General features: G+C 39.7%; 1 protein-coding gene across 1 annotated transcript in view; it reads left to right on the forward strand.

Annotated features, from left to right (window-relative positions):
• Positions 1-327: 327 nt before the first annotated feature.
• ELOVL2 (ELOVL fatty acid elongase 2) overlaps positions 328-25,915 on the forward strand; it is a 60,138-nt gene continuing 34,550 nt past the window's right edge. The window contains exon 1 of the mRNA XM_044773232.2: positions 328-563. Coding sequence (XP_044629167.1) covers positions 561-563 — 3 coding nt within the window. The 5' untranslated portion in view covers positions 328-560. The remainder of the gene's footprint in view (positions 564-25,915) is intronic.

Here is a 25,915-nt window from a genome sequence, read left to right on the forward strand (position 1 = left end):
TAACCCGTGCTTGAAAGCCGCGGAGCCCAACTAAGAGCAGGACCACTGCCCTGGGCCTCTGTAGCCCCCTCCTCCCCACAGCTCCCGCAGCCGTCGCAGCATCCAAGGGCGGCCGACTGAAGCCGGCAGAAGGTGGGTCCACACGGGTTCCCCTCCCAACTCGGCCAACCTGGACCCGCCGCGCGCGGCGGGAGCCCGCTGGGCCTGCAAATCGCCGCCCTCCCGGCAGGGGGCGCCGCGGCCGCGCGGGACAAGCCGTGCTCCCAGGAGGGGGCGCGCGAGGCCGCACGGGCTGCCTCCTCGCCTGCCCCGCCCCTCCCCCGCCGGCCGCCTCGCGACACTGCGGGCGAGGCCCCGGCGAGGGGAGGGGGCGGGCGCCCGAAACGGCCACGAGCTCGGAGCGGCGCGAGCCCGAGGGGGCGGGGAGCGCGGGCGTGCGCGCGCCGGGCGTGGGCTTGGGAGTAGTAACGGAGCGGGCCCTCGGGAGCGCGGGGCAGAGGGACGCTGGCTACCCTGGACAGCGCATCGCCGCCCGCCCGCCCGGGTCGCGGCCGTGGATCATGGTGAGTGGGGCCGCGCGCCGCCGCCGCCCTTCCTTTCTCTCCCGACCGTCGCGCTGGGCGGGAACGGGCCGAGCGGGCGGCGGCGTGGGAGCTGCGGGTTCGAGCTCTGGAACCCGCGGCTCTCGGCGGGCCCGGCCGCGCAGGCCCGAGGCCGGGCGGTGAACGTTTGGGCGGGGGGCGCGCGGGCCGGGCCGGGGCCCCCGTCCGGAGCCGCTTTGTCCGGCCCGCGGTCCCGCCCCGGCCCTCGGCGCCCCCGCTCGCGGCCAGACCCCTGTTGCATGCACGCGGCCGGCCGGGCGCTGGCCCTGCCCGACGAAACGGCCCCCTCCGCCCGCGGCGGCCATTCTTCCCGCGCCCACGCTCCGGCCCACCGCCCGCCGGCTCCCGGCTGGGGGGTGGCGTTGCCCCGGCGCGGGACCGACCCGCCTCGGGAAGTGCGGGGTTTGGGGCTCTAACGGTTGACTTCATGCCTCCTCTCCGCCCTGCACCGTGCCCGCCAGCCCGGGGGTGTGTCCGTGTGCTTGCCCGCGCCTCGCTGGGTGTGCAGAGCGGAGTCGGGGGTAGGTTTCCATCTGTACCCCGGGATGGAGGGGCCTTTGATGTGTTCCTTCCAACCACTTCTCTCCAGTTTCCCAGGCCAGTCCCCGACTCTGAATTCATAGCGCTTTGTGCTCGCGTTAAACTCGGATTCTGGAGAGAGAGAGGGGTGTGTATCTGTGTCCCTGTCCGTCTGTCCCCGTCTGATGAACTGCCTGAGAGTTTTGGCAGCAGAGCCTGGTTCTGTGACTACAAAAAGAAAAAGTGTGTCGTGCCAGGCTCAAAGGACCAGTCAGTCCTGGGCAGAATGGGAAGCCCGCGTTTGCGTTCAGTGGTCCATTATTTTACCTCTGCTTCTCTCCTCCCTCCCATATGGTTTCCTCTCCACTTCAGGGCTTGTTAAAATATGCTAATCTCCTTTCTTTTCCCCCCTCCAGCTAGCACTAATCAGTCCTAGATTTTGCCCTCTATCCTTTCGGGCACACTCTGTCTACCTGATTATATGTGAAGCCTCTTCTAGCCGCTTTATCCAAAATTCCAGTCTTTCCCACCCTACCCACCGCAGGTCATGTTCCCCCTGACTGCTTTTTTTTTTTGCTTTCTCTTCAGCATCTAATATTTAACGTACTATTTTATTTATTTACCTTGTTCGTTGAATGTGGTTCCCACCAGAGTGTAAGTTTCAGTAGGGCTGAGATTTTTGTCGTTTTGTTTACTGCTATTTCCAGTACCTACAGTAGTGCCTAGCATAGTAGGTACTCAGTAAAGTTTTAAAAAAATTGACCCAATAAAGCAGCACACTTTATGCTGATGTACAAATGGGAAGCAGCAATGCAATTACAGGGATTATCTATCCAACTGACAGTTGTAATGATGAGGATTCCAAGTGAAGTTTCTACTCTTGAACAGGAAGGACTTGATTTGGTGGCCCTCAATGATAAGAGTAGAGGTGGCCATCTCCTATGCCTCGGTCAGTCACTTCATGCTCTAGACACCTTGGCACCTGGGTGGACTAGGCATTTTTAGAGCTAACTAGCTTTCTCCTTCACGGTCTGATTCTTTGTTCCAAATTATGAATTGTAATGAATAAGGGAACAAGTCCAAGGATATCTCCTTAATTGGATGGAAGAGCTGTGGGAATTAACCTGAAAGAACCAAAATAAAGGGCAAGCTCTTATAAGCTCTACCCTGTACAATTATGATACTACCTCTATAGACAAGCGTTTTTCAGAAACTTTGGGTCTTCAGAGGAGATATTTTTTATAAATATATCCAAATCAAAGTCATCTCACTTAAGAAAAAAATGAGTCAGGAAGTGGGAAGGGTAGGGGGTTAAATTCATAAGTAAATCAGTGGATCAATTAGAGACACCTTTTGGATCTACGTCCAACATGAACCGTCTCTTGTGATGTCTCTGCTAATTAGTCTTATTCCAAAACAAATAGTTTGGCTTCGGATTCTCTTTTGTTTTTCTATTTCTGTAGTGTAAATTGATGGCAATCCTTTGTTTTAAACCTGGGACGTGTTTTTATGATTTCAACCAAATGGCTTGATAAAATTTACATGGGCAAGTTTCTGAAAATGTTGTAATTATAGCCCTCATTGTGTAAGTTCAGCGGTTCTGTGATTACTGTCTTGTCCACATAGGTGGTAGAAATTTAAGGTAAAAAGGAAAGAAAGAAGTTTCTATTTGAAATTAAAACCAGCCAACCAAACATAAATGAAAGACACCTCATTCTTTTGATCCCAATTTGTGTTTGTAGGAGATTTTGCTATGTTATGATTCCAGTCAAAGTATCAAGCCATTTTTTCTTTCTGTTGCTTGAAAGTGTTGAATTTTCAAGAAGTACAAAACCCATTTTTAATCCTCTTGGGTAAGCTTAAATTTTGGTTCTTTGACAAAAGGTTGCAATTTAATCCAGCTCCCTTCCAATATTTGAATCATAGTTTGGGAGGTTCAGGTACTTTCATAGTTTGAAAGCGAGTGTTTAAAATTGAAGCGGATCCATACTGTATAGCTGATTGTATTCAGAAAACAGGGCCTTGCTGTTCAGAGTTGTGCCCATGATCATCTCTGTTGGACAATCGGATGTGTACCATCTAATTTGATGGTTTGGGTTTTTAGGAATAGACATTGATAAAGGGCAAGAATTTGCACTAGAAACTCTCAGGTCCAGCATAGTGAAAATATGCCAACATCAGTAACTTATCGTAATTCAAAGTTACAAACTTACACATTTGTATTTTTCCTTAATCAAATTAGGACGTCCTTGGTATATCACTGACTCTGACAATGAACTATTTGAATAAATTGTTAGTTTAAAAATAACCATTTGAAATCTAACAATTTAATAATTACAGAGGATGGATTGTTCTGGAATTGATGATGTGACAATTTAGAACTTGCGATCTGGAGTCAGTCATGGGTTTGAATCCCAACACCAGCATTTAACTGTGTGACCTTGGGCAGACTACCTTCTTTAGGCTTCAGTTTTTTCTTTTGTAAAAGAAGACTGTCGTATTATTTCATAACGTTCTTGGGAGGAACAAATAAGATGATGCACGTAACGTGTCTAGCATGGTGCTTAGAGTGTTCGGTAAATATTAACTGTTATAATGGTGTGTGCTCTTCTTTCTCCCACACCCGGCTGTTTCTGGTTGAGATATCTAGAATGATGTCTGTGATTCACCTGAGTTCCCTTGCCCTTATGTGACCCTCATGCGTATCTAGCATTGCTCTATATCAAGTGTCTAGTAGGAGCATAATGCAAGCCACATATGTAATTTTTAATTTTCTAGTAACATTAAAAAGTAAAAAGAGAGAGATGAAATTTTAATAATATTTTTAATCCATGCAAATGTTATTTCAACATGTAATCAATGTAAAAAGATACCAGTGAGATTACATTCTTTTTTTTCATAGGAAATCTTTGAAATCTGGTGTGCGTTTATACTTCCAGCACATTTGGTTTAGGCTAGCCACAATTTCAAGTGCTCAAGAGCCCTGCGTGGTTAGAGGCTGCTGTGTTGGACAGAACAACCCTAGATGATACATGTCCTCCAAGTTTGCCTCTTATCTCCTAGCCCCTTTCCACTCGTGAGAACCTGGCTGCCACCTTAAACCCAGCGTTACCGAGAGGAAGCTCACCTTTCAGACTCCTCTCTGCTCCCTTTTGCTGTTAGTAATTCCACCAGCTCTCAAGTCTACTGTGTCTGAAATCTGATTCTTACTCTTTTTTCTTTTATATTGTTGATTGTATAATATTCTCATATTTTTGCTTGAAAATATCTTTAAATCTCTTCTCTCCAGCCCCATTTCCATGACTTTTCTACAGGTTATCTCTTTTGCAGTCTCTTTGTTCTTTACTTTTTTACTTGAAGTTCACTATTTCTTCAAGGCCACGATCATCGTTTGCATTTAGTAGCTTGATGTTGGGAGGCTCTGGTCCTGGCCTGTTCCAAAGGCCCCCCTTCTGCTCCTTCCCCGCCCCCTTCCCCTCCCTCCCGCCCTCCCTTCCCGCCCTCCCTTCCTACCTCTCTTGAGAAGCAGAGTTCTCTACCTGGGAAGCACTGGGCTCCACATTCTCTCCACTCTTTCATCAGCTCTTTTTCATGTTGTCATAGATGGTTTCTATTTTATAGCTTATTCCTATGCTTAACACCTTTCCTAAATATCCAAAGAAATATAATTACTTTAATTGACAATCTGATATTAAAATGATCTGCTCAAGAAAAGAAACACAGATAAAGGAAAGAGAAAAATAAACCGTGGGAAGGGAAAATGAAGTTATTCTTTGAGCTTTATCTACCTTTCAAGAAATATCAGTGGACCTGATTAATAATAATAATAACCACCACCACCACAGCAGTGATGACACCGCACATGTACTCAGTGCTTGCAGGAGACAGAGCGCTTTCCTCTGTGCCTGGTGAACAAAGGCACAGAATAGAAGAAAGGCACTGGACTAGGAGTCAAGAAATCTGGTTCCTGGTCCTGGCTTTACTGTTGACCAGCTTTATTCCCTTGATCAAGTCACTCTGAGACACTGTTTACTCACCTGCAAAATGGGTATTACCTTTTTCACAAGGTTGTTTTGTCAGAATCCCTTAGGGCCTTTATGCTGGCTGTTCCTTCTGGCTGGCTGACTGGCTCTCCCCCAGAGAGCTGTATGGCTGTCCTCTTTTTTTTTAAAGATTTTATTTTTTTCCTTTTTCTCCCCAAAGCCCCCCAGTACATAGTTGTATATTCTTCATTGTGGGTCCTTCTAGTTGTGGCACGTGGGACGCTGCCTCAGCGTGGTTTGATGAGTGGTGCCATGTCCACGCTCAGGATTCGAACCAACGAAACACTGGGCCGCCTGCAGCAGAGCACGCAAACTTGGCCACGGGGCCAGCCCCGTGTATGGCTGTCTTCTTAATACCTCCTTCATTAGACCTACCCTGACCTCTCTGTTTAAAACTGGGAGCTGCCCTGCCGTATTCACACATGCCTGATCCCTGTACACTGCTCTCTTTTTTCATAGCACGTATAACCTAGCAGTTCACTTATAAATAGCACTTGGAACCTTCTAGTAATTTACTTGTTTGTTATGTTATGTGATTTTTCTTTGTCCCTTCCTCCCTGAATGCAGCTTCATGAGGACAGACGTTTTTGTCTGCGTTGCTCAGTAATGCATCTCAGGCATCTAGGCTACTGCCTGATGTACGGCAAACACTTGCTGGTGAAGTCAAGTGCCACCTCCCAGTGCAGTGCTCTTTTCTCTTCACATCCCATTTAACACCCAGAAAGGATGAATTGGGAAAAAACCAAACCAGTTGTCTGAGATGGAGCATGGGTAGGAGATGAACTTAGGAATCGGACAGACTTGTTTAAATGCACATTCCCAGCCTGGGTGAAGCCAGACCTGGGGAATCAGAATCTCTGAGGGAGGGGCTTTGGAGTCTGCATGCCTGGAATCAGATACACACGGATTTGGAATCCAGTGCTCTAGAGGCTCCAAGGAATGAGGGACTACCTTCCAGCAAAAATGTTTAGTGTGTGCTTCATGAAGGAGTTGGGATCAATGCTGGATCTTGAATAGGTTGGATATGTAGGAAAAGAAAGGCGTGTAGAATCAAGCAGAGCATTCCATTTAGGGGAAATAACTGAGCAAGGACCTGGAAAGCAATAACAGATATGTTTGAGAAAGACTATACTGTGAGCAACCATGTCTTTGCAGAGCCTGGCTCAGATTAGGTGCTCAGTGTTGAATTTGTGAGGGCTGTAGACCAACAGCATTATGGGATGGATCGAGTCAGATTTTGAAGTTGTCTGAATCTGAAGCTAAGAAGTTTCTTGAATCTGAGGCTAAGAAGTTTCTCCTAAATTTTTACAGGTAGTGGAACACAGGCTTTTGAAATGGAGAGTCAAATGAAAGCAACATTTAGGAAGATTAATCTGGTTTCCATAATATCTAGAGTTGGGAGAGCCTGGATAGGGTTATAAGGGGGCTGAACTAATATGTCAGTTCTTCTCGCTTATTTTCATGTTGTCAGCTTTTGAAAACTTGTCTCTAACCACACTCTCCTGGGTTCAATTCTCTACTCCATTTATGTCATCTACAAAATAAATATAATAATACTTAGTGAAGAATAAGATAATATATATGAAGTCCCTCATAATATACAAGCTAGGTGATAGTAGATACTGAAAACTGGTGGCTATTACCCACAGACATTTTATCATATTCGTCTTTATAACCCTAACTTTTTTCTCTGCCTGGAATAGGGATATTTTTAAAAACTAACTTATTGATCTACATGTATTTACATTAAAAAAAATCCTTGTATTCCTGTAATAATGGATTTTGGTTTTGACATTCAGGACTTCTTCTGGAGAAAATGAAAATGTGATAAAGATTTCATTCTCTGATTTTTGGTTCTTTTTCTTTAGGCTGCATGAATTCTGTTAATTAGGGAAAAATGAAAAACTAAATTATGTGCTTGTTCCAAAACAATTTTTCTTAGTGAATAGTTCTCACCTGTAGAAGCACTCGTATTGTAGAACGGAATGTATTTTGGAAATTGTGCCATGGATTTGAATCACAGCTTCAGGAAATCCCAGGAGCAATCAGAGTAAATCTCAGCTGTTTGCTCCACCGCCTACATCAAATTGCCTGTGTCTTGAGCTTCTTACTAGTGCTGAATCTAATGTTTTAAGCCCTAAAAATTTGTCATATGAGAAAATATTTCTTCCATTCTCTGCCTTTCCCACTGGATCGTCATTATTTCAGTTACTAGAATCATAAATATAGCAGATTATTGGCTTTGTATATTGGGAATAATATAGATTCCCAATAGGAAAGAGAATATATATGTACATAGCTTCTTTTCCTACTTTTTTCTTGTCAGCTTGCAAGTAGTGAAAATTGATGAGAAATTTAAGTATATGGGTAAAACTGAAATGAGTTGACAATACAGGATTGACTGTGTGTGATCCAGGAGGGGAGATTGTTAGAAGAGGCTAACGTTAGATGGGAAAAGTGGAAGACACAGTGGACATGTTGAGGGCATCAGTAGACCAGCCTGGCTGGCATGAAGTTGCTGCAAAGACTGGCCCGAGAAAGGCTGGAGGAGTGCTTTGAACCAAACGGAATGGAGTCTCTGGGTTTCTGGTTGAAGTCCATATTGCCCTTCAGTGTAAAATTCTTTCCTGCTCGGTAGACTTATTTTGTCTTGTATGGCTTGATTCCCTATAAATTCATTTTCAAATAAAATAGCATCATTACACCTTTAATTTGTGAGCAACTTTAGAGGAACTTTCCACAACATCCCTAATGATGGCAATCTTATCTTTGTTGATGTTTATAATCTATTTCCCCCTTTTCAAATAAGCTCTGTTAGGGCAAGAATTTTGTATGTCTTGTTTACCACTGTAATTTCAACATTAGAATGGTGCCAGCACAGAAGAAACTCTCAGAGAATACTTGTTGGATGAATGAACAGATGTGTAAAGTAGCTTTCCAGTGTTTGAGGAAACTGAGACTAAGAGAGGTTGTTTTATTGAGTCATACAAGTAGTAAATGGTGGACTGGGGACTCAAACCCGCTTTATACCTATGTCTCTTGTCTTCTACTGCGTTGCTTGTTTCATTATACTGACTGCCTTTCCTGATACCAATGGTATTTTCAGTGAGACTGAAAAAACACAAACCATAAAAAGTGACAGATTTGACCATATCAAAATTTAAAATTTTGGGGTGGCAGAAGACACCATAGGCAGGGATTTAAAAAAACCCAACAGGGGCTGGCCCCATGGCCAAGTGGTTGAGTTCGCGCGCTCCGCTGCAGGCAGCCCAGTGTTTCGTTGGTTCAGATCCTGGGCGCGGACATGGCACTGCTCATCAAATCACACTGAGGAAAACCAACAAGCAACAGACTAGAAGATATTTTCTATATTGTTATATAGATTCTATATTTGACTTCTATGAATCAATAAACAAGACAAGCAACCTATTAGAAACATAGATAAGGTTTATTAACAGGAGCTCACTGCAGAGGAGCCCCGCTCAGCCAATAGACATTTAAAGACAAGCACAACTGCAGTAGTAATAGGAAATGCAAATTAAAACCATCCTATCCGTGCACTTGGCAAAAATTTAATACGCTGACAGTAGCAAGTCCCATAAAATTTTTAGAGTAATATGGTAGTTTTTACTAAAACTAGAAATGTATTCCCCAAACAACAGCAATTCCACAACTAGTTTATTCCCAGAGAAATTCTCCCTTCTGAACATAAGGAGATTTGTAAAAAGCAGCATTGTTTGTAATAGCAGAAAAATGGAAACAACCTTCAATATCCCTCAGTAAGGAAATGGCTAAATAACAATTTGGAATAGTCATATGATGGAATACTGTATAGCAGTTACAGAGAAGGAACTAGATCTCCGTGTGTCAACATGAATAGATCAAGCTGCAGAAAGATAAATATCATTTATATAAATCCTTAAAATGTACAAAACAGTGCTATTTTTGTTGGTATCTGTGTATAAATATATAAAAACATAGACAGGAAGCCTTGACATCAAATTTATCACAGTAGTTATATCTGGGGAAGGAGCTAGGGACACAGGATTGGGAGCTGTACACGGGATGACAGCTTCATCAGTTATATGTCTCAGTTCGCAGAGCATAGTGGGTACTCAATAATTATTGAATTCATTTTAAAAGATTTGAAACAAATATGATACAATTTTAACATATGTGATATATTTATTTGATTATTCTCTACATGTTTTGCCTTTACATTTTTTCCCATGTTAAAAATAGGTTCGGAGTTGGCATCTGTCTTAGAGTCTCAGGTCAGAGACCTGTAAGTATTGCACATGTAGGACAGAGAGCCACGTGGCAGGAGGGCCTTCTATTGTTTCCCTAAACCCTAATCCTTTCTTCTTGGCTGGCTGAACCAACATGTGAAAGGCCTTACATGGTCCCACTCGGCATCTGTGCAGTTCTAGAGAACTAAAGGACGTGTAGAAGGGCACGTTTCTCATAGCCAACACCAATTAAAGGAATAAGGCTATCTTCCCATGTGCGAGAAGAGAGAGACTAGCAAATACTGACAACAGCAGCAACTAGTCTCATTGACTGAGTTCTTACTATGTGCCAGGTGCTGTTATCAGAAGCTTTCCTGTATTCACGCGTCCTCAGCAACCTGGCAGTTGGTACTGCCATTTCCTTTTTGCAGACAGGGAAACAGAGGCAGGCTGGGGAAAGGAGCATAAAGGAATAAGGAGAGCATTTTTACTCAAATTATACACCATAAATATTTGTGTTTCCTAATGGAAAGTCAGTCATCAGGGGCTTTTGAGCCCTCTGCCCCTGGCGTCCTCTCACTTGCCCTCCTCTCTAATATCTAATCACCCGGCATCTTTGAGAATAGTTCTGTTGAATATCGCTTGGGTCCCTTTCCAGTGTTAAAATTCAGACTGGAATTTTGTTACTCTCCTTTTTACACCACTGCATTCCCTCTTGTAATTTTTTTAAAAAAGATATCACTGTTGAGACAAGCACTAATTAAAGCAGGGACACTTCTCTGCTATGACTTCACTGCCTTTAGATTTTCCAAGTATGATGGCAGTGGGAGATAGAAGGATGTGACAGTATGCTGCTGAGTTGGGATTTGAAAATGCAGGACACCAAATGAATGATTGTCAAGCTTCTAGTCAGTCTGCAGGCCTGTCATAGATAGTTTTACAATATGAAATCCGTTAATCTTCACAACACTGTGAAGTTAGGATTTCTTTTTCATTTTATAGATGGCGAAGACGCTGCTCAGAGATAACATTTTGCCCAAGGTTATGCAGCTACTTAGTGTCAGAACCAAGACTGGAACCCGTGTGAAACTCCCCTTCTTTGCAGTGACCACACTGAGTGATGTGCCTCTTTCTGCCGGAGCGTTCAGTGACCTCCCACACATGCCAGACACAAGACTGGCTAAAAATCATCACCGCCTGCATCGTGGCAAGAGGCCCAGCATTCCTTTAAACAATGGTGGTTCGTCATTTACCAGCTCTGTGAAATTAGGCAACTTCTTTGCGTCTCTAAGCCTCACTTCCTGATCTGTCAAGAGAGATAAAAACACCTATCTTGTTAGAATAATTGGGAGAATTAACTGAGATAATAGTATGTAATATGCCCAATAAATACAATGGTACCTAGTAAACACATTCTATTTTCGTTTATTATTACTATCATCTGTGGTTTCTATAATGAAGAAATCAGTGATGTTGGGGGTAATTCTGAAATTAGAAACTCCTTGACATACTGTTTTAAAATGAAAAAAAATGCCACTAAATAAAAGCAAGCTACATGGCAGCTGTAGGTAGGTAGTGAGGGAGAATTTAATCTTTTTCTTTATAAACCCATCAACAAGTAAAAAAGAAAGGAAAAGAAAGCCTATAACCATTGTTACAACTTGGAGGCAGGCAATTTACTCCTCTGCTGGAGCTGGTTACTCTGGACTGAAGCCATCAATCATAGATCAGCCTGTTTGTCCACACCTGCTTCTAGCCAACAGTAAAATCTCTGTATAAAGCGACCAAGATAAATAGAAGGTTAAATCAAGCAGTAGCTTACTGGGCAGCTGTAGTAAGGGAGGTGTACAATGTTCTGGAACAAGGACTCATTTTAACCTTCTATGGAGTTAAAATGCTACGTGCCAATCTAAAGCAAAACCAAATCCCCAAATAGGAAAAGACATCCTGTAACCAAAGCAACTTATACATAGTTATAGAGAAACTCTAGAGTTGTCATTTGGTTGATGGAAGAGAAGAGAAGTCCATGTCTGTAGACTGCTCCCCCTGACCCCAAAGTCCAAATTAGACTGCGTTGGAGGAATGATATTAGGGAGAAAGTTTAGCTAGGCACAGGCAAGAGGAATTGGTTATAGCAATAGAAATATGGCTCTCAGAGTAAGAGAGGTAATAATTCTACCAGATTCTGAACTTGTTTACTTCTAAAGGCTGTATAAAAAAAGATGTCAACAAACTGGAATAAATCCAGAAGAGAATGCTGAAGTAGGTAAGGGTCTAGAGCTTATGTCATATACGTACATGTATCTGATACCTAGAATATTCAATTAATGCTTGTAGAAGGAGGAAGGAAGGTAAGGAGGCAAGGTCAGAGAACAAAGTAGGGAAGAGGGGGAGGGAGTGAAAGAAGGGGAGAAGTTGAATTTACTGAGGCTGTGTGCTAGGAAAGGTGAAGGCTCGGTGTGAAATGATGCCTATGATCAAATATCTGAAGTCTCATGTGGGGGAAAAAATATTAGTTTTGTGTGATTTCAAAGGAGAGAACTAAGATTGATGGGTAACAATTGAATGGAGAAAGATTTTTACCACAAAATAAGAAAGGGCTTTCCAAAACCAAGAAACCTTCAAAACACAGAATGTGCTACCCTGAAAAGTAGTGAAAAGTCTTTCTCTGGAGTTTTTCCAGTAAGGAGGATGAATTTCTATCAGAATTATTGTAGAAAGTAATTATTTCCAGCTTTGGGTGGAAGGTTGAATTAGATGCCCATGATTCTCTGATAGTTATGAGAGCCAATAAGCTGCTCCTTGTTTCATCTGAGGTTTAAAAAAATCACTCAGTGTTTCTCCTATGGTTCTATTCACAACAAACAGTCTGGATCATGCAGAGCTAATTCTCATGCCTTTATAGTGCTGTGTGATGGGAAAGGAATCCTTATAAATAAACATGTTAATTTTTACATAATACATTTTAAAAGTTATTGTTTTTAAAACACAGAAGGGTGAGTTTGAGAAATGGAGAAGTAGTCACATCAAAACTTTTCAAATGTTATTTTACCTAAAGATATTAAATCTCCATGTAAGGAAAGATAGTTCCTTTTAGAGTAAGATAGTTACTCTTAAAAGCATACTTTGTTAGATATAATAATATTAACATTCTATATAGCTGTGTTAAAGTTCATATGAAGAAATCGGGCTACAGTTTATCAACTGACAATAAATCCTGTTAATTCTTCAATTTTTCATATGCTGGATACATATAAAGTTAGAGACTCTTTTGTATGAGTTGAAAGTGTGGCCAAAGATAAAATTTCGTACCATTAATCTAGTGATCATATTGGAATTGCACATGAAAAACAACACGAAGGGTATTCTTGTTTTACTGATTCTAAAATATAGTTGGACATCTTGAGGCATATGTTCCATGAACACTTGTCATTAAATCTTTGTTTCCAGGTAAATGACACTCAGTGGTAGCTAATTCAGTCATCATAAGGAAGGTGGGGTTTTTTTCTATATTATGTAAATGAGGTTCAAGGCTACAAAACTTGTTGGTGCCAGAGTCAAGACAGAACCTGGGTCTCTTAATTCATTTTCCAGTGCTTTCTGCCTCATTATGATGATTACTGACTTTACAGTGAAGCAATAATCTACTCAGTGGCTGGATGTATGAGCATTCCCTTTAAGAGATCCCTATGGAATTCGGAAAGCCCATTTTGGTTAAATAGGATTTTTGATTAATGTAAATAACGTTGAGTTCATCCTGCATTCTGACATCCTGCTAAGTGCATACAAGCTGCCCTTGTGGGTTTGACATGAATGTGTTTTATTCTAAAAGATTTTATCCTAAGCTAAAATAATCATTGCTGTCATGATGTTAAATAACTGTCTCTGTGAATATACTTAAGTGACTCCTATGTTAGAGAATTCTAGAGACTGAATGAATAGCAAGCTAGAATGAACAATTAGTTGAAAGTCAGACAACTCCTCACTCCAGTCCTTCAAAGGGAAGAGTTAGAGAAAGTGGCAAATGAGAGTGTGTGTATTTACCATTGTAAGATTTTCTCTTCTGATTGCTTTCAGCTGCCACCTTCATAATAAGTCTTTTGGTGGATTTAAGAACCCTATACTAATGAGACAATGGACATGAAGAAAATACTAATAGACAGCTTTCATTTTCCCACAATTCCTAGTTTGTCTAGTGAAACAAAAGTGGCTTTCTATTTAAGACTCAGTTTCTTGGTGGCTGTTCCAGAGATCTGTAGTAGAACACTTCATCTCCAAGTCCAGGATTAATGTATAAGAGTTGGCTTGTCCCCCTGTTACAGCCAAGAAGGATCACAAAGGATTTCCTACCACATGCTGCCCAACTCTGTCTTTGCAGCCCAGCACTGCATTATCTTGACCCTTCTGCCCACCTTCCTACTGGCTACAGGAGTCATTTACATTTTCAACCCTTGGGCTGTTTTAAAGCTACACAAATGAGTTGGCCAGAATTTCTCCTTTAAAAAACAAACAAACTCATAGTCTAACATCTCCTTCTTTCACTTTTCTAATACAGTCATGTGTCACTTAATGATGGGGATACGTTCTAAATGCGTCATTAGGCAGTTCCATCCTTGCGCAAACATCACAGAGAGTACTGAAGGGGAACACAATTTACCACCCAAGTATGTCTCTTTAACATGAGGTTTATTTTAGGCTGATTATTTTTAAGAAACAAGGGACTCAGAAAATTTTTCCTGTCACCTCCCCCTTAACTGCTACAAGAATTCAGATTTAAAAACATGTCTCAGGAAGCAAGCTATCACCGTAGCATCACGTGAATTAGTGGTAGGCAGCGAGGAAGCTAGAAAAGCCTGTTTGTTGGGCTTCCCTCTGTGTTCTTCTGTTTCTGTGTGGCCAAACACTTGTTTTCCAAAATGTTTGCTCCTTTTCACCTCCTGTGAAGTGCCTGCCTTCTCTTTGAAGTTCCTGACTCTCCCCAGCCCCAACATCTTCTTTTGTCTTTAGCTGAGGGTGGTATTTAAGGTGAGGGCTTCAGTCATTTTGATGAGTTACTTGGTTTTCTTGGGTTTCTCCCCTGTGTACATGTTATTAAACTTTTGTTTGTTTTTCTCCTGTTAATCTGTCTCATGTCAATTTAATTTTTGGACCAGCCAGAAGAACCTAAGACTAGAGGAAAATTTCTTCCTCCCCTATAGTACTTACACAAACCTAGATGGTATAGTCTACTACACACCTAGGCCATATAGTACCACTGATCTTATAGGACCACTGTTGTATATGTGGTCCGTCATTGACCGAAACATTGCTGTGTGGTGCATGAGTGTGTATCTATATCCAACACACATTTTCATACAATCAGAACAGGAAACTTTCTTTAAGTCTTTATTTTTCTCAAGACTAATTTTGGTCACAATTTGAGAAACAGCTAGAACCACTAATCAATTGAGATCACTAGTGAAGTGGAAGCCATACTCTCATAACTGTTGCAATTGCTACTTCCACTGTATCTTTCTGAAAACATGTCTGCATCAAATATCTTCTTAAAGAAAACTTGGGAATCTTTCTCAACCACTCATTCCCCTGCTGAGAGTCACTACTCATTAGTGAACACCACCCAACCATGACATTAGTGTTATTGAATTCATCCTTTCTCTTGTAGAGTTTGGGAGGGAAGACACTATAAATCTTTTATAACTGCATTAGCTATATATTAATTAACATTCTCTATAATGATACAATTCTAAACTATATTTAAAAAGAAAAATCAAATAATGTTTGAGTGCTGAAAGGCTAAAACTAGGTGAAGACTTTAGCCAAGAGAATACTTTTAAAATGATAAGATCATGAAAATAACAATTAGAAAATAACTTTGCTCATTTTTCTTTATTTTATAGAAGTCAGCTAGTTTCTAATAGACAAAGGGATAGATTGATGCTCGTACTTTTTAAGGAAAATTTAGTAATATTCAGTTAAATTATTTATATGACTTGATATGGTTGTGCTTATCTAACTCCATTTTAACTTTTGATACATTTATAATTGTTTCAAATGGGAATTTATTCACTTTAAAGCATTTCGTCTACCTTATTACAAGTTACACTGAAGATAAGCATTCAGAAGAAGACCTTGTGGGGCTGGCCCCTTGGCTGAGTGGTTAAGTTTGCATGCTCTGATTCAGTGGCCCAGGGTTTCGCAGGTTCAGATCCTGGGTGCGGGCATGGCACCACTCATCAAGCCATGCTGAGGTGGCATCCCACATAGCACAACCAGAAGGACCTACAGCTAGAATATATAACTATGTACTGGGGGGCTTTGGGGAGAAGAAGGTAAAAATAAAAAGGGATTGGTAACAGATGTTAGCTCAGGCGCCAATCTTTAAAAAAAAAAAAAAGACCTTGCTTGCATGCAGTTAAACTGAAAAATCGTTGAATGAATGAAATGACTGGAGTAACCAATTTACCAAACAGAAATTGCTCAGTGTTAATTTAAAGGGCTGCAGATTTCAGTTCTGTCTGCCCAGTTCATTTCCTACATACTGCAGATACTGGCACTGTATATGAAGCTAAAAATATTTTAATTTAGTTATTTCCTTTATTATGTTTTATCTTATTTCCAATAATAGCTTCAAAACTTTTACGTAGGCAAAGCACAGGATGGCCGTCTGGTTGGAAGCAGGGATGGAGGGTGGGGACTAGAGGGAAGCGCTTGCAGCTTCTGTTGTTAGGCACTTTACAGACAGTTGAGAAAACGCACTAGAAAATACTTTCTACTATCCATTGCATAGAAATGCTTTATCGATAAGAAAAAGAATAGTAATATTCCATAAAAGTGCTCATTTAACAGGACTCAAAACAACAGCTCAAGAAGAACCCAGAGAGAAGATTGTGTGACACAATGCTAATAAAAAAATGGGAGTTAGAGACTTGCATTTACATAATTTTCTTTATTTCGACACACTGTGTTGGCAAAGGCAATGGGTTTAGCCACACATGGTATATAATTGTAGTAAATCACTTTGTCTTCTGCCTCTTATCACCTGTAAAGTAGGTAATACTTGTCACCTCTTTCTCCTCTCCCTCCACAGAGAGGTCTGCCTTTGTCCATCAGCCCAATGTTTTGGGAGACCACAATGATTGAATGTGGATGAATGAATGAATGAAGATGATATCCCAGAAGGTGCTCAAAATAACATGAGATTCAAATATCTAAAATTCATTCATAAGACTCTAACCATCATAAAGGTCAATAGGGTGTCCTTCCATTTATTTTACACACACCTCTGCATTTTGGCTTCTAATGACTTATTTTCCTATTAGAACCTGCTAATGATGCTCAGTTTGATTTGACATTATCAGGATTAAAGTGCTAAGGGAAGAGTATGATTTTCCTCTGCCTCTTAGAAAAGACTTTACGCAAAGAAGTGTGGCTCAGGTGTCACTGTAGTGGTAATACACTGCCAAACAAACAAGTATGTGACAGGGGTTTCATTCAGTAGGCAAAGGATCTGGATTGCTCAGTAAATCCCCATATTGGTTGATTTTATAGCTCGAAAGAAGGAAAATATGAAACAGTCTCTCCTGGTGACTCACAGATTGTCTCTTGCTCGGTATTAGCGGTAAAAGAACACATCTTTTGACTTTACCGTAAATATACTGAAATACTGTAGATATTTTTAGAATTTATAGAAATAATATAGGTATGATTATTGCTTTAAAAATTATAAATAAAATCTGTTCCATGTTTTTCCCGATAACTCATTAAAAGCTTTCTTTTGTTTTTCTGTTCAAAGGATACCACTTGTACATGCAGAATAGCCGACCTGCTTCCCCTCTGGTCAGCACTTGATAAGCAGAGCACATCCAAACAGAATCTCCTTTCATCGCTGTTGTTAAATGTGAATGAGCTTTATTCTTCCCCATGTCCCCAGATTCAGAAACTGGTGCAGTTCCAAGGTGTCCTGAATGCAGCTATCTGGCCTTGGAGTAAATCTCCAAGGAGTTTTGTATTCACTCACTACTTCCTGTGGAAGTGGAGGTTGTAATAATCATGACAAATATCTTGAATCGCAACCTTAGCAGCAGCATTAGCTTTTTTCGTGCCTCGTATATTCAATATTGAATCCCGAATGACTTTATTTTCTAGTTGTGAAATTGAAGCTCTTTCTTTTTCTGTATAGCAGATTTCATTTTATTCACTTGAAATTAAGGCAAGTTATTTAATATCTTTTAATGAGGCCAGAATGTTATGAAAGAAATATTTATTTGGATTTTATTTCCATACTCTTGGAGAGAATGCCATAATTTGCAAAATGACTAGAAAGAAACTCTTATTATTATATTCATTGTGAAGAATATGTATTTGTTTAGTAAAATTTCAGTTTCCTTACACTTGGTAAATTTCTGTGTAACCACTGAGTTAATTCACAAATCATTTTAGCCTTGTGAATATGTTTTAAAAGTGTTTAAAAATCTATTTTTGAGTCTTAATAAATAAGATTATACTTATCTTCTATCTGTTTACCAAAGACAGATCTCTGCTCCAGAGATACACACCTAAGCAATAGCTCACGACACTTTATCTATAATTTATGTCTCACCAGTTCCTTCCCCAGCTCCTCACAAATCGCCTGCACTGGCCTCCACCCTCAGCGTACACCCGTACCCACTTTTCTCAGGTGTTCTCACAGGGAATGTTCGTGAATAGTTCTGGTCAGTTATTTCATGACATCTGTGGGGATAGGCCTCTTGCTCAGACTCCCTTCTGCCGGGTAAGGCTGGTGCTGCCACGTCTACTGAGCGTCCACCCCTGCGTCTGCGGAGAGCTGATTGCCTGCCGAACACTGCTGCTTGGCAGAGGTCCCTCTCACTCACACAAAGTGTCCCGTGCTCTGATGGGCACTGGTGCTGATGCGGAGGAACCCTGCAGCTGCCAGACTCTGTGCAGTGTTCTGTGGGAAAGCTGAGGAGTATTCCTGTCTCTCCTTTGCTGTTCTGTGTGGGAGAGCTTGCAAAGCTCTCCTCTCTTGCAACCCCAATATTCTTGTGTAAATTCAAGTACATGCCGTTCTGCTTTCATCACTGCCTTCTCCCTGGGACCCGCAGGGGACTGAGCCATGAAGAATCCTAAGGAACAGACTCTTTACTTAACATTGCTTTACTCCTCTCACATCCAAAGCTTTGTTACTGAGATAGTTGTGTCAGAGTCTGACCACTGCATCAATGCACCTCCTTAGGGTGGGTTCCCTCTCAGGATGTAGCGCGGGCTCTTGTGCAAAGTGGACTGGCCCACCAGTTTGCAGAGGATTCTGAAGCCAAGAGCTAAGCCAGAAGCACCATCCCGAATGTATAGATCTAGCAGGTGGCCGAATGCATACATACCCTATAGCATGCTAGAAAACTATTTAAAATACATTATTGAAATAAGTAATTTTAAAACATTGGTAATTTATCTCTTAAAAATCTAAAACAAAAAAAGATATTTTAAGCGTTTTACTAGTTGGTTTCCACTGAGTCATGGGTCTTTTTACAATTTTGGAGTTACTGCTGTCTCAATGTCCCTCTGCTTTAAAATACAGTGACACTTTACCAAGCTCTTTCAGTAGCTCATTCTCTCCTCCTCCTCCCCAGCACGCTGCACTTGCTGTGTATATGCTCATACATGCGTAATCCTGGTAACTCTCTGAACATGTCAAGGAGGAGTGTTGTCAAAGGAGAAAGAGGTCAAAAGTGGACCCTTGAAGCTTGCTAGCCACAGTCCTGGTATGAGTTTGGCAAACTCATTCATTTATTACTAAATGCATTCCACAAATGCTTCTTGAGTGCCTTGTGTGTGTGCCAGGCCCAAAGGATCTTAACTAGTGTGGGAGAAGGAGAGTGGTCGGGGAAAACCAGAAGACAATGAGGAGTCATCCAGGCATAAGGGGGAACACATGCAGAGGCATGGGAGAGAGCGTTGATGCACTGGGGGAGCCACAGGGAGTTGGATGTGCCCTCAGCAGAGTGCACATAGGCATCTGCAAGAAGAGGAGGCGTAGGCAAGTGAGTAGACCTCATTGAATTTTCGCCTGGTCAGCCAATGCACTTAGTAACAATTATTTTATTTTTTAAAAATTCCTCAGATTTTATGCTAAACAGAATGCAAATTCTTCCTACAATATCCTGTTGGACGCCAAGGAATGAAGGTTAAAATGCGTAGTACACATGTCTGGACTACCTTAGTGTGTGCGGTCCACTGGTAAGGTGGACTTTCCTTCCCCTGAGCTCTGTACTGTATTATTTGCATTGTATTAAAATATTGATGATGATAACAGTAACAACCCTTGTAATTATAAAAATAATGGAATTGTCGCTAGACAAAGCTTGCTTTGGGGTTTGACTTTTATATAATTTTAACAGACTAGGGGAAAAATACTGTTTTTACTTTTAATGAAATTGTAATCTGCCCAGTATTCTGAAGAAAGACTGCAAACCCACTGAGGGAAGCCCTGTGTGGGTTTATTTGTTTTGATTAAAGAAAAATCCTTAGTGTGGGAATGGGTCATTCTTCCTGCGGACACCTTATTCCGGGGGTGTGTGCTAGTGGATAAAGCAGAGTGGAGTAACTGAAGAGTTGACCCTTCTTGTACCCTTCTGTGAGCATCTCTGAAAGACCTATGGAGAACTAGAGTAGACAGCTGCTGGTGTTCCTGATCTTTTGAAGATAGTTGGATTTTGATAGCTTAGAGTATGTAACACGAGATTCAAGATTTAACCAAAGACTTCCTGCTAATTACTGTTGAGGGTTGGGCTCATTACCATTTTTTTCAGATTTATTGAGATATAATTAACATATAACATTGTGTAAGTTTAAGGTGTACAACATGTTGATTTGATAGACTTATATATTGTAAAATGATTACCACCATAGCACTAGCTAATATCTCCATCCCATCACGTAATTACCATTCCTTTTTTTGTGGTGAGAATGTTTATCTACTCTCTTAGCAACTTTCAAGTATATATGATACAGTGTTGTGAACTGTATACACAATTCTGCGTATTAGGTCCCCAGAACTTGTTAATCTTCTAACTGGAAGTTTGTACTCTTCGACCAGTATCTCCTCATTTTCCCTAACCCCTGGTCACCACCACTCTACTCTTCTGTTTCCATGACTTCGACTTTTTTAGATTCCACATATTTGTCTTTCTCTCTCTGACTTGTTTCACTTAGCATAAGGCCCTCAAGGTTCATCCAAGTTGTTGTAAACAGCAGCGTTTCCTTCTTTTTTTATGACAGAATAATATTCCATTAAATGTATACACACACTACACTTTCTTTATCCTTTCATATGTTGATGGACACTTAGGGTGTATCCATGTCTTGGCTGTTGTGAATGATGCTCCAGTGAACATGGAGGTGCAGATAGCTCTTCAAGATGGTGATTTCATTTCCTTCGAAATATATACCCAGAAATGGAATTGCTGGATCATTTCATACACATTTTAAAGTAAGTTTATCAAATTACTTAAGAAGTTCACTGAAATGTTGATAGGGATTGTATTAAATAGATTAACTTGAAGAGCATTGACATCTTTAAAATATTAAATCATCCTACACAAGATTTATATGATTTATTTCATTGTCTCTGTCCTTTCTAGAGTTCTAAAGTTTTCTGTGTAAAGGGCTTATGAGTTGTTGGTTAGTTCCTAGATGTTTATAGTTTTGTTACTATTGGTTTTTACTTGGTTATTGCTAAAGTAGAGAGAGTCTGTTGGTTTTTAGTCCTATGTCTGGCAACCTTGCTGAATTCTTACTAGGTTTAATAGTTTATTTGTTGATTCTCTTGGCTGTTGTAAGTAGATGATTCTATCATTTGCAAATAGTGATAGATTATCTCTTTCCTTCCAATACCTGTGTCTTTTGTTTTTCATTCTTCCTAGCACTGGCCAGTATCTTCAGTATATATTAGACATAGTAGTGAAAGTCTGCATCTTTGTCTTATTTCCAATTTTATAGAGAATGCACCTGAAGTTTCTCCATTAAATAAAATGTTTGTCGTCAATTTTTAGTATGTAATCTTTGCCAAGTTAAAGTTTCCTTCTATTCAGAATTTGCTCTGAGTTTTTTAAAATGAGGTATAACATTATATTATTTCAGGTGTACAACGTAATGATTTGATATTTGTATATATTGCGAAATGATAACCACAATGTCTAGTTCACATCTATAACCACACATAGTTAAAAAATTTTTTTCTTGTGATAAGGACTTTTAAGATTTATTCTCTTAGCAACTTTCAAATATACAGTACAGTATTATTAACTATAGTTGTCATGCTGTATATGACATCCCCAGGACTGACTTAATTTATAACTGGAAGTTTGTACCTTTTTTGACCCCCTTCACCCATTTTGCCCACCCACCACTCCAACCTCTGGCAAACACCAATCTATTCTCTGTGTCTATGTGTTCATTTTTTGTTTTGTTTTTTAGATTCCACATATCGGTAAGACCAAGTCTTTCTCTGACTTATTTCACAATGCCCTCAAGGTCTATCCATGTTGTTGCAAATGGCAAGATTTCTTTCTTTTTTAGCTGAATAATATTTCATTATTTATATCTATCTCTCTCTCTCTGTATATATATATGTATACCTCTATGTATATCTATCATACATTTTCTTTATCCATTCATGCATGGACGGACACTTAGTTTGCTTCCAGTCTTGGCTATTGTAAATAATGCTACAATGAACATGAAGGTGCATAGACCTTTTCAAGTTAGTGTTTTTGTTTCCTTTGGAAAAATACCCAGAATGAAATTTCTGGATCATTTGGTAGTTCTGTTTTTAATTTTTTGAGGAAACTCCACACTGTTTTCCATAGTGGCCGTACCAATTTACAATCCCACCAATAGTGCACAAGGGTTCCCGTTTCTCTACATCCTCACCAACACTTGTTATCTCTTGTATTTTTGATAATAGCCATTCTAACAGGTGTGAGGTGATATCTCATTATGGTTTTGATTTGCATTTCCCTGATGATTAGTGATGTTGAGCACCTTTTCATGTACCTATTGGCCATCTGTATCTCTTCTTTGCAAAAATGTCTATTCAGATCTTCTGCCCATTTTTTAGTTGGATTGTTTGTTTTTTTTGCTATTGAATTGTATAAGTTCTTTATTTTGTAGATTAACCCCTTATCAGATATGTGATTTGCAGGTATTTTCTCCTATTCTGTAGGTTGCCTTTTTGTTCTGTTGATGGTTTCCTTTGCTGTGCAGAAGCTTTTTAGTTTGATGTAGTCCCACTTGTGCTCTTGTTGCCTTTGCTTTTGGTAACAAATCCATAAAATCATCAGCAAGACCAATGTCAAGAAGCTTTTACCCTGTGTTTTCTTCTAGGACTTTTGTGGTTTCAGGCCTTATGTCTAAGCCTTTAATTCAGTTTGAAGGGTCCAATTTCATGCCTCTGCATGTGGCTGTCCAGTTTCCCACTACCATTTATTGAAGAGACTGTCCTTTCCCAATTAAGTATTCTTGGCTTCCTTGTTAAATATTAGTTGACTTTTTATGCCAGAGTTTATTTCTGAGCTCTTGATTCTGTTCCATTGACTTATGTGTCTATTATTATGCCAGTACTGTACTGTTTTGATTACTATAACTTTGTAGTGTAGATTGAAATCAGGAAGTGCGATGCCTCCAACTTGGTGCTTCTTTCTCAGGAGTGCTTGGCTATTTAGGATTTTGTGGTTCCATGTAAGTTTTAGGGTTGTTTTTTTCTTTTTCTTTGAAAAATGCCATTGGAATTTTGAAAGGGATTACATTGAATCCATAGATGATTTTTGGTAGTATGGACATTTTAACAATATTACTTCTTCTCATCCTTGAGCATGAGATATCTATTTGTTTGTGTCTTCAATTTCTTTTATCAGTGTCTTGTGGTTTTCAGTGTACAGATCTTTTACCTCTTTCATTAAATTTATTCCTAAGTATTCCTAACTTTTTTCTGAGTTAGTCTAGCTAAAGGATTGCCAATTTTGTTTATCTTTTCAAAAAATGAGCTTTGGGCTGATTGTTATAATCACTAATCTGTGTGTATCAACAGAAAATAATTTTAAAAATTTGATAAAAATGTAAGTACTTGTCACATACTTAGTCAAGTATTTCTCAAATAGGGTCATGCTTTTAGTCATTTTATATGATGTCATCTAGTTCATCTCACCTTTTATTTTAGATAAATGAGAAGAAACCAACCTATTGAGAATTGTGATTTGTTTAAGACTTATGAAGCAAATTGCACAACTTTCCTCGATTAGTCATTCCATTAACAGTATTTCCTTTAATTTTTAGTTGTAATATTTTAATTATACAACATATTGACAGTGGTTTATTATTGAAAACTAAAACATAAGACATTCCCCCACTACTCCCTACCCTCTCCCTCATGACCTCATCTAACCCTGATTATCTCCTCAAAGCCCCATCTCTAAATACCATCACATTGGGGGTTAGGGCATCGAAAGCTGAATTTTGGGGGACACAAACATTCCTTCCATAACACCCAACCTGTGCAGCTTCTTTTTGTTAGTAATTTGATTAAATATGCTAAAATTTTAAAACATACTGAACCTAAAGGGAAAACAAATGTATAGTTAGGAATTTGGATAATCTTATCAGAGTGCAAAGGTGGGGCTGAAATGAAGAAGATAAATTCAAAAGGGATAAAAGTTTAAAATTCCATTTAAATAGAAAAAAAATCAGTTGTGTAAGTATAGGATGGGTAAGGCTTGAATTTGACAGCTGTGAACATGAAAAGTATCTAGTGATGTTTTTGACAAGGACTAACTGATACAATATGCAAATGCAATCGTATGATACTTTAATAGAAATATAATACCCTGATCAAGAGAGGCCACCAGTCGTTCTGCGCTCTTCCCTGAGTAGGCCACTTTCAGAATACTGTATTCAGGTACAGCAGATATAAGGGAAAATACAAGCTAACCAGTGATTACATTTCTGTTTAGAGCAATGTGGATACTGTTTAAGTGGGCTTGTGTAGACAGTTAATTATTAAAATGCCTGTGAAATGAATGGTGATGTAATTAGTATATAGCAAGTTTGAATTTCATGGAGAAGAATATGTAATAAAATGCTTGGTATATTTGTAGGAAGTAAGCAAGACTGTGGTATTTTTTAATAATAAAAGCACATCAAAAAATTAACACCCTGATTATAATCCAAACAGATTTCAGGAGACCCTGATCTAAATTATTGCTACTCAAAGTGAGGTTTGTGGACCAAGTAGCCTTGACATCACCTGAGAACTTGGTAGAAATTCAGACTCTCAGGCCCCATCCTAGAACAATGGAATGAACACTTGCACTTTAACTAGATCCTCAAGTGATTTGTATGATTAAGTTTAAGAACATGAAAACTTCTAAACTTTTAAGTGTGTTCAATGAAAGCTTTAAAAAGCTATAAAGATGATGTCCCCAAACTTCTTTTATATCTTCTTAAAGTGTGATGCAATACTTTGGGTAAAGTAGTAAGAAAAATGAAGGATGATGCAATAGTGATGGCTTATTTGACTATTGCATTGTCCTTCTAGGCAATTCCATCATTCTTATATTTTCATATATTTTTCTTTTTTAGCATAAATTGAAGTGATTGATGAATATTAGTGAGGTAATTACTAGGTTGATTAAATAGCAAAATGTTTTAAGATATCAAAAAATAGCATCACTAAGATTCTATAGTGTATCTTAGATTTATAAAGGATCCACTGGACTCATGTTAATTGGAAGACAGGATGAGTTTTCTACTTTAAAAATATATAAACAGTTTTTTCTTTGTTCTTTGGAAGAATGAAACTTCTAAAAAGAAACTCAAAAAATAAAATTGGGTCCAGTAGACCCTGATGATATACTGAGTGTTTAGTGTTAGGGATCTTTCAAAATATATGGGAAACCAGATCACATATATGAAAATATAGATAGGAATGCAAAACAATATGAAATAAGTATCAAATGAGTACTGTGAAGGTTTAAAATAACAAGAGTCTCATTGATCCATACAATAAATATTAAGTGTCTGTTATATACCAGGTGTTATTTTTGGAATTGGGGATAAAATGGCCCATTGGAGTTTATGTTTTAGTGCAAGACCCAGACAACAATCAGATTAACTAGCCAGTGAGTTTGTATAATGGTAAGTGCTTTAAAGAAAAAATAGAGCAGGTAGGAGGATGGAGAGTGATTCTGCACCACAAACCAGAAAGCCACAAGACAGCTGCTTTCCTCCTCTTTTGTAATTACGCCCATGAGAGATGGATCAGGGAAACATGTAAGGAGTTGTCATCTGACCAGACACTGAATAAAGTGAGATAGAGAGCCATGTAGGGGAAGTGGAACATAACAAACAACAGTGCAGTAATATTTTCTGTTCTAAAAAAGATCTTTCATCTCCTTAATTGAGTGAAACTGTCCTACAGTTCAGGGTAACCCAGGATGCAAATAAAATCAGCCCATATTTTGTTTGTTCA

Source organism: Equus asinus, chromosome 8 (genome assembly GCF_041296235.1).
Source record: "Equus asinus isolate D_3611 breed Donkey chromosome 8, EquAss-T2T_v2, whole genome shotgun sequence".
NCBI lineage: Eukaryota > Metazoa > Chordata > Mammalia > Perissodactyla > Equidae > Equus > Equus asinus.